The sequence below is a fragment of the Nicrophorus vespilloides genome, unplaced genomic scaffold (assembly GCF_001412225.1).
Source record: "Nicrophorus vespilloides isolate i.1.1-1 unplaced genomic scaffold, Nicve_v1.0, whole genome shotgun sequence".
Lineage (NCBI taxonomy): Eukaryota > Metazoa > Arthropoda > Insecta > Coleoptera > Silphidae > Nicrophorus > Nicrophorus vespilloides.
The window spans coordinates 3,745-13,643 of record NW_017096756.1 but is presented as its reverse complement, the minus strand read 5'-3'; the positions used below and the strand labels follow the sequence as shown (position 1 = coordinate 13,643).

Genomic DNA, 9,899 nt, shown 5'->3' with positions numbered 1-9,899 from the left:
ATTGACGTAAGATATTTGACGTTTCTCTCAGTCCATAGGCGTCCACGAAAATTTTTTTTTGGGGGCAGGCGTCCTTAACGTGTTAAGTCCATTTAACTTTAATTTGAAATACTCAAGGTTTTGTGTTTTTACAAGATTAAAAATATACGTAAGATATATATGGTTGACTTGCAATGTTAAATCGCATTTAAGGGATTTAATTTTATACATCCTATTAAAAAAAGTCGCTATTATTAAGTGTATATAATATGACCTTGCTTACCTTAAAAGGACTTAGGTCAAAATAAAAATTTGTTTTGTTACAAAAAGTGAAAGAGCTTAACATTTAAATTATATTTTTAGATAATAGAAATAAATTTTTGTAACAAGTTATTCGTTAACATTCTCAGTACGCTTTTATATAACGATGGCAATACAATATTCCCAAAATTTTTGTAGGTCCTCCCCGACCTGGCAAATAAATCACGAATTTTAAATTCTGCGTTCTCATCCATGGTTGTTTTGTATAAAATTTTATATGGTTCATTTCTTAAGAAATCGCATTCAGCATATTTTTCTCCTTCTTTTTTTTTTAAATCTGTTGTACGAGTTTAATTCCTCTTCACTTTCAGAATCAAGAAATCTCGTTATTTTATCCTTTTCCCAGTGGTTTAATAATAATTTCTTTAAATTAAATATTATTTTTTAATATCAAAATGTAATTTAAATTACCTTCATCGCTGCTTTCGACATTTTAGGCCGCACTTTTTCACATCGTCAATATAAAGTGGACTTAGGTCACTTTCAAAATTAGGATTTTCAGTATTTATATTATTTTGAAAATGTACGTGATATTAAAATTTTCAAATGTACTAAGTAGTATATTTCAATACCGATTCATTTTTTTTTGACAGTTCAGCATAAATGTTGTAAATGTCACAAGTGCCAACTTGATAAAAGATGAAAATGGACTTAAGCCACTTTCAAAATTAGGATTTTCAGTGTTTATATTATTTTGAAAATGTACTTGATATTAAAATTTTCAAATGTACTAAGTATATTTCAATACCGTGTCGTGTCCGACCAATTTTGTATTATATAATTTAGTCTTAGTCAGGGGAGCGGAGAGAGAACAAGTCTTAGCTAGAGAACTTAGAAACTTAGCTAGTCAAACTGAGAAGAAGTCCTACTTGGGAGAGTCCAAGGAAGAGCACTTACTTCATAAACACTAACTTAAGAGGAGAATGTAACTCTTAGTTAATAATACCTGAGATCAACTATTGTTTAGTTGACTTCTCAATAAAACTCCGATGTGTATAATAAAGTTAATTAAGAATATTGCATTTAATATTCATAAACCCCTCTAAGAGTCCGCAACGACAAAACTACAAACTAATTCACGGTGTCCAAGGATTTCTTAACCCTGGGACACGACAACCGATTCATTTTTTTTTTGACAGTTCAGCATAAATGTTGTAAATGTCACAAGTGCCAACTTGATAAAAGATGAAAATGGACTTAAGCCACTTTCAAAATAAACGGCTCACATATAAAATGACTGAACTGAGCCGCCCGCCCCCGCGTGCAACGAGCAAACAACACATTTCGTCCTCCAAAACAACTTCATCTTTTTTTTACTTCGTATCCTTTTTCCTTCCTTCCTTCCTTCCTCTTTACACCCATTTCATCTCTTCACTTATTCGCATATATTTTCTCCACCTATTTTTAGATGAGTGCGTGTTCGTATGTGTGCGATTCGAATGCGGGGCATTATTCCAGTAGTGTGTGTATGTGTGTGTTGGTCAGCTGCGACCTTGGTGGTCGGCCCCAGCTGACCCAAGCACTGACCTCAACTTGCAATTGCACGTAATTGCACACGCCGTTTGTCCCGAACACCCTCTTCTCTCACCAAACTCACTCACTCATTCCTCAACCTCCCTCCGAAAAAAACGAATCATCAATCAACTTTAACACTTTTTATCAATAGCAAATTCAACTATCCAAATGTGAAAGTGAATTCAGATTCATCTCGTGAAGAACAAACTTAATTCCAAACGAAAACCGAAAGTATTTTCCCATATCCTCACCGCAACAGTCTATGTCAGCGGTCAGCCCCCCCTCCTATTCTGAATTCATGAAACAATCAATGTAAATTTTAAATAAACATTATTTATTGAATTAATTTGCATTTACATATTTATAAAAAAAAAGAGTTACATGAAAATAGCAACAAATAGTAATAGACAAACAAAATAAAATTCTTAAATTGGGAACAAACAAAAATTAATTGAAAACTTTCCCCCTTCAGGTTTTGGAAACATGATGTTGCTTCATGTTTGATATAATCACTTTAATTTGAAAGCCTTTGCAGCCTTTGACAACCAAAAAGACGACAAGATTTGCTTTGGTCTCAAATTGAATACAGTATTGGATGGAAGTGCAAGAATTGCCTTTGCCGAACCTTGAAGTTCTTCTGGTTTGTTAGTAATTTCACATTTAAAAGGATTTACAACCCAATTTACAGTTTGTACATCAAAATGTGGAAAGTAGTCAGAGAACCGCTCTTTGAGTTTGGTAAAATAAAATTAGAAAAATTTCCCTATTACCCAAAAAAAAAATCATTTTTACCTTTACATATCATCATCATCATCATATCTATATAATAATCAAATTCCAAACTGTCCAAATTTATTTTTCTTTAAAAGCTGATCGAAATTCAACTATTTTGTTTTTTGTACCAGTTTATAGAATTATTGATTCTTGCACAGTTTCAAATTCGTGCTCGAAAACATCATCAAAAGCGTATGTTGACTTAAGCAACAAATCGAACGCACACACGACAGTCTAATTTTACTTCTATTGATTGCAAATTACTGTTGAAATTAAAAAAAAAATCAAAATTTGTTTAGAATTGTGCGAAGGTTCGTGAACTTTGTTTTGCAAGTCTTGTTTATGAATGGAAATTATTATTTACTTACTTATTTATTTATTTATTTATTGTTGCGAGAAAGAAGACAAGCAGCCGACAATGACCGAATTAGTCTATGTTTAGATCGTACACGTCTATATTTATGTACAAGTCGGATGCGCCCCATTTATCGGTGAATGCGTTTATTGTTGTTGTTGCTGTTGATGATGATGATGTTATGTTATTTATCCTTCTTCTACAATGTCTATAATATGTTGGTGAATCAATTATAAAAGTGGATCAAAAATCGATGATGATGTAGAAGATTTATGAGAGATGTATTTTTCTGCTTGTCTCCAAAAGAAAGCGGCGTATAAAAATAATCGCGAAGGCAAAGTGCAAGAAAACAAAACGTAGCGAGTAAATAAAGAATTGGAATCAAGGAGTTCTCTGGAAAGGAGAAGCGAGATGGAAGAATGAACGCACGAAAATATTTTTATGATGATGATGATGATGAGAGAGAAAGAGAGAGAAGAGCGGAATGCAGCTTAATCAATCGTCGTGCACTTAACTCATTTGCCGTTGATAATAGTTTAAGCGAGGTCAAGAATGTTTGTCATATTAAGTCTCCCATTTAATTATTATTATTTTTCTTTTTCTCTCTATATAATATTTTTTTTGTATCCATTCGTTTGTAGATCCGAAGATGCGGCACGGACTTTGGGGTCACGAGATCATGCACTTCCAGTTCTCCGACGGGGTGACCAAGTATCAGGTGGCGAACGCCACCCTCTTCGTCCACGTGAAGGGTACGGGCGGTCGTACTCTTTCGCCCTCCTTCTACATGGAGCTGTTCAAGGTGACGAAGAACGAGCACAACAACGAGCACAAACTCGTGAAGATCGTCACGAGACGAGTGACGCAACCTGCAGGTCGCGAAGGTCTCTGGGTCCTTCTGGACATCTCGACGATGGTCTCCGAATGGTTCAAGAATCCCAGAGAAAATTACGGATTCGTGGTGAGCGGTACAGTGAACGGCCGCAAAGTCATTTACACGCACTCGCACTCCAAGGTCGGGGAAGTCGACAGATCTAAGGTACGTACGCACATCTTCTATTAGTCACAGTTTATTTACTGTTGTCTCATTCGACCAATAGCAATAGTTATTTATAAAGATTCTATTTTGTTTATTTCAAATAAAACAACGATATTACCATAGTAATACATTGACATTATTAGATCCACGATTGTTTGGTGCATGACCTACTGCGAATTAATTGTAGTAGTAGCCAGAAGAAGATCTCCTCCGCTCGTGTCCCACAGATAACGGACATTTACACACACACACACACTCCTTATCTGTCATCTTCTACAGCATGTTTTTTTTTTGTCAATTTTTCATTTCTCGGTCATCCAGATTGTCCCCGCTCATCTCTCTCTCTTCGACTCATCTCAACTTCTCTCTTTTCGTCATCTGATAAAAGAGCATCCACGTTGCGTATGGACACGACACGCGTAGCATTTATTTCCGCGTTTCAAGTGCGATGACAATGTTATCAATGTTTCCCAAAAAAATGTACCGATAAGACAATATATCGTGTGTTTCATTAACACATTGACGACGGCATGACCCACCGGTGGGTCATTAATTATAAATAATAGTTTTGTTGCTATGTTGCACTGATTTTGACTGAGAATAACCTCAAATATCTTAAGTCAATTACAAACTTCAGCTTAAACGTCAATACGATTTCTTATACATATTTTAAACATTCTTGGAGCAATTTAGAATAATACGTAATATTGTAACATAATTTATGCATAATTTACAAATTAAATTACTATACATATTTTAATAAATTTATGATACTTTACAAATAACTTGCTGAAACATATTTGAAATTTTCATTCAATGCTTCATACTTGCCGCTTCTCAGCTCCTAAGTAATCGAAGCGCAACAGGCATTAAAAATACAATATGATTATCAGAAGCAGATATTATTTCTGTTTCTAAAAAAACATTGCTAATTTATTCAAATACAATACAAGCTCAATTATTATTATTATTGCTTATTATAAAACCTATAGCACTTTTTCCACGTTTCAATAAAATTCGAACAGGATTCGAATAGGATCATTCAATAATAGAAATGTTTATTTATTTTTCTGAACATCTTCAAAACATTACATTATTACATTATGTTACAACTTTATGAAAATTTCAATATTTTTCCCCACATTTGTTATAAATTGCTTCAATATCATTAAAAAAAATGTATAAGAAAAATTTAATCGTTTAAAGGTTGACGTAATTGACGTAAGATATTTGACGTTTCTCTCAGTCCATAGGCGTCCACGAAAATTTTTTTTTTGGGGGCAGGCAACCCGAAAAGCGCCGTCCTTAACGTGTTAAGTATTACGAAATGTAAATCTAAGAGGAGAGAAGACGATTTCCAATTAAAAAAAAAAAACCTACCTGAAACGTGAGATAATCCTTAATCAATCCGAAATATCTTAATTGGATATTAAGCCGAGTTGTTGAATGGAAAGTTTTTTGTAATATATAAATTTCCGACCGTTACGCAACACCACTTGAATAGTACACGCTTTTATTATAGTGTGTGCGCGAGAGAGTATAGTTTTCTTGTTGTTAATTAAAACGAATCGATAATTGAATTAATGCCTCAATGGATTAAATTGTCGGTTGTAATTGAAACTTTTTGATTACCTCTGATTTAATACTGGTTTTTACGGTTTCTTTTTTTTTATTTCCCATCAGTAGAACCACTTGTTTTTTTTAACTTAATTTATCCCAAAAAAAAAGACTGTATTCAAATTATGTTTATAAATTGTTATTGCGAGATTAACCTGTTTTCAATTTGTCTGTTTCTTTTCGTTAATTATAGTTGCCGTACGTGGAGGTGACGACGAAGGAGGCGAAACGACGGACCAGACGTAACGTGGGTCTCAACTGCAACGACAAATCACACGAGACCCTCTGCTGCCGCTACCCACTGACCGTCGACTTCGAGGAGTTCGGCTGGGACTTCATCATCGCCCCGAAACGGTACGAGGCGAACTACTGCACCGGCGAATGTCCGTTCATCACCCTGCAGAAGCACCCTCACACCCATCTCCTGCAGATGGCATCTCCGAACACCACCGGCCCCTGTTGCGCTCCGCGCAAGATGAGCGCCATCTCCATGCTGTACTTCGATCAGGAGATGAACGTCGTCTACGGCAGTCTCCCAGGCATGGTTGTAGATCGTTGCGGATGCTCATAAATTCAACTGAAAAACAACAAAGACTATAACTATAACTGAAAGTGTTCAAACAAACAACAACAACAGTGTTTCCTCAACAAATTGAACGAACTGCTATTTTTTTACGTTACACGTGTATTTATTGATTATTGGAACGAACAGATTAAGTAAGTGCGAGTGAACCAAGTGTACTGAAAAGAAAAAAAAGACAATTCTATACAATGTATTCTTATATCTATCTATATATATTCGCCAGGATCGATGTTTCCTTTCATTCAGTTTTCAAATTTACATTTCCAATAAAACCAATTATAAAAAGATCTCTCAATAAAAAAAACTGTACTGATACTAAATACTAAAAATAATTATAAAGCAAGGAAACATTGCCTCCTACTATCACTATTATTATATAAATAAATTTACAACAAAATGAGAAAACAACAACAAAAAAAAAATAATTAATAAGAATTTTTTGTATATAACTTATTTGTACATAGATTGATTTAATTAATTAGTAAGTTAGCAGGTGAAGAATACGTTAGCTGTACATAGAATTTGCACGGCCCTCTCTTCGAAACATGTACATATTTATTTTAATTTCTTTTCTCTATTAGTATTTGTTTTTTTCGAAAACGTATGAGTGCGATACAGTATATATAAATATATATAGACATATATTTTTGTAAGTTGTTAGTGTGGACAATTGTTTTTTTTTTAATTTTTTTTTCTTAATGTATTTGTTTGGATCTCAGAGTGTGAATTTGTCATATAAGTAAAATGAAGATTGGGACCGTCTCTCTCTCTTTTTACATATATGTATTATGCATATAACAATGATATAAATGTGATCGAAGTGGGCGAGAAAAAAGAAACCACAGATCTTGCGCATACAGAAATTGTGAACTTTTTTGTTTTTTTATATATATATATGTATATATATATGATGTCTTTCATTTATTAATGCGAAATAAATGCCGGTCTTTGAACATCGGACAAATATAATTTCTGTTCTGTTTTCATTCATCCTCAAAAAGAAAATCTGTTTATTTGATTAACAAAAATATAATATTTTTTTTTTTTGCTAATTACCGAAGCAATTCTCTCTCGTTGCTCTCATATCGTAACTAAAAATAAACGCGATTTGTTAATAGTTTAGGAGTAGAGTTATAGGTCATGTCCCACGGATAACTGGCACACAAGTGTCTCCAGACCGCTCGCACCGAAGCAGAGAAAGATAACAAGGAATTCACTGATGTACACACACACACCGTGCATGATCTTTCTTTCCTTTTTCATTTTGATCCAACTCTCTCACTCTCGAGTATAGGCTAGATCCGGGACGACTAAGTTTTTTACTTTTTGCAATTTTCCATCAATTTATGAAAACGTTCTCAAAATTACTTTGGACGAATTTAAACGAAATATATTATCAATTTCCAACTGTATATCAAATTATTTCTTAAGAGTTGAATTGATGTGTATTTCTGATACAGAAGTGAAGGTAGGTGCAATTAAAATAGATGTAATTCGATGAATGGTTCTCGTTTACAAATGTAATAACGAGTGACTTCTTTTGCAGGGATATAAATAAGCTGTGGTAATTGACAGATTACGTTCGATGCATTTATTTTTTTTTATAAAAGTCGCCGACGTGCAGAGAAAATTCCAAAAATAATGATGATATTCCGAGAGTCTGTTTTGTCGTTCGTTTGCAGTCGTCGATTCATTTATTTATTTGTTGTTGTTGTTGTTATTGCTGTTTCGGGATTGCCGCAAAAGGCGCCGCCCGACCGTTGTTGTTCTTTTCTTCTGTTGCGAAGTGAACAGCCAAACAAAGGGATGCGGCAATCCGTCGGAGAAGAAGGATGAAGAAGGAGGAGGAGGTAAAACCTGCAAAACTGCATCAAATCTCTCTAAAAATAACGCCGCAACAGCCACCTACCTACCTACCTCATGGCGATGCATAAAGAAAGAGAATTGGTGACCTTGCTTCTTCTGCCGACCCCAAGAAGGCCGCAGCAACAGCCGCTTCGTCCTCCTCCTCTTTCTTAATCTTCGAGAGATCCGAATCTCCGTTTTGTGCATATATTTAAGTCGTCCGCTTGATTGGAGATTCTGTGGGCATGGTGGAGGAGGAGAGGCGAAGAGAAGATTGTGTTTGTTGCCACCGACGACGACGATTTCGGTTCCCACGGCGATCATATCGCGTTGATGATGATGATCATCATCATCTTCATCTTCATCGCCGGTTGATCTCTTTATATGGAGCTAACTAAGAGATAGAGAGAGAACGAAAGGGTGAGAGAAGAAGGAGGAGGAGGATGAAATTAAAAATAAAGAAACAAGATTGTCGAGGATGGTCGAGGGAGGGACACGCAAAAATAAAGAAAGAAAGAAAGCTTCGTCGGGCCGAGGAAATATTTAGGTCGATCTGATCAGAGAGCCCCGCGATGGAGAGAAGAGAAATAACGAAGAAGCAAAAAAGAGATAAAGACGCGGAGGCGAAATATCAATTTGGGCTGTCTCCTTCTTCGTCTCACTCCAACATCAAGGCCACACACACCATTTCGCACAAAGAGAGAGAGAGAGAGATGAAATTGAAATTGTAATTTCTGTGCCACTCGCCAATTGCGCTTTACAAGAATCATAATAATAATAATTATTATTATTATGATAATGCAAATAAATACAATGTTGCACAATTCCTTCGTTTTTAAAACCCGAATCTTGCACACGCGACGTCGATTGAATAATCTGCCGTAATCGCGATTCTTGTTCATTTTCTTCGTCTTCCACCACCGCCTTCAAATTCGTGCTCTCAAGTTCGGATCGTTGCGAAATCGAGTTTCCCACATGGAGAGTGNNNATAATTACCATCTGTCTCACCTGACAGATTCATTTGACACATTTGCCTTTCTAACGAACGCCTTGATCACTAAATACATCAAAATACATTAATTATTAGTTCTGAAGTAACCACCTGTTGTTAAACACTCTATTATTTCGTACGCCCACGAAGCATCGAACTCGAATAAATCAATTATATTAACACATTTCAGTTTTATCTGAAAAAACAAAAAATGTTTGTTGTGCAAAATAGTTTCGTTAGTCTGCGATCGCCGCGAGTTTAGTGGTTAGGAAAGGAAAGGGGAGAGGAGAGTTGTTCGGTCGCGTCCTCGACCGTGATTGTTATTAATATTACTTAAATGTGTTTGGTGGTATCCAAGTCACTTAAGTCTTAAGTGTCAAAAGAGCGGTATGCACATTACGTATTTTAAAAATAATTATTTAATGCAGCGTAATTTTTGATGCGACTTTATTGTTGCTGTCCCCCCTCTTCTCTGCATGTACACGAACCGTGTGTGTGTAAATACGTACATGTAATGTACTGGTGTATGGGTGACCCTAACATTGAGGTTATTAACTTCGGATTATTCAGCTCATATATATATTTTTAACAATGACAATAAAAAAAAAACTCTTCAATCTTCTCTCTCACCCTCGCACATCTTCATACGCAAAAACACACATAATCAGCGTGTAAGAAAAGAAGAAACAAACGAATCCGAAAAAAGAGACAAATATCCAAAAAGTTTTATAGTTAGTGAAAGATTTCAGATTTTTGTCCACTAGAAAGAAAAAATTGTAAATCATTCTAACAAATTTTTGTAATAGTTTAGGTTAGATTAAATGAGGTTAATAGAATAGAAAATATTGCTTAGAGACAGCTGAACAATGACAATAAAAAA

The 9,899-nt window shown here is 35.0% G+C and overlaps 1 protein-coding gene across 1 annotated transcript; it reads left to right on the top strand.

The window, feature by feature from the left end:
• Positions 1-3,585: 3,585 nt before the first annotated feature.
• Positions 3,586-6,443, top strand: LOC108558067 (growth/differentiation factor 8; the record flags this gene model as incomplete). Its single annotated transcript, XM_017914872.1, has 2 exons — positions 3,586-3,983; positions 5,794-6,443. Coding segments are annotated over 2 exons (776 nt in total), but the record flags the coding sequence as incomplete, so codon positions are not given.
• Positions 6,444-9,899: the final 3,456 nt, after the last annotated feature.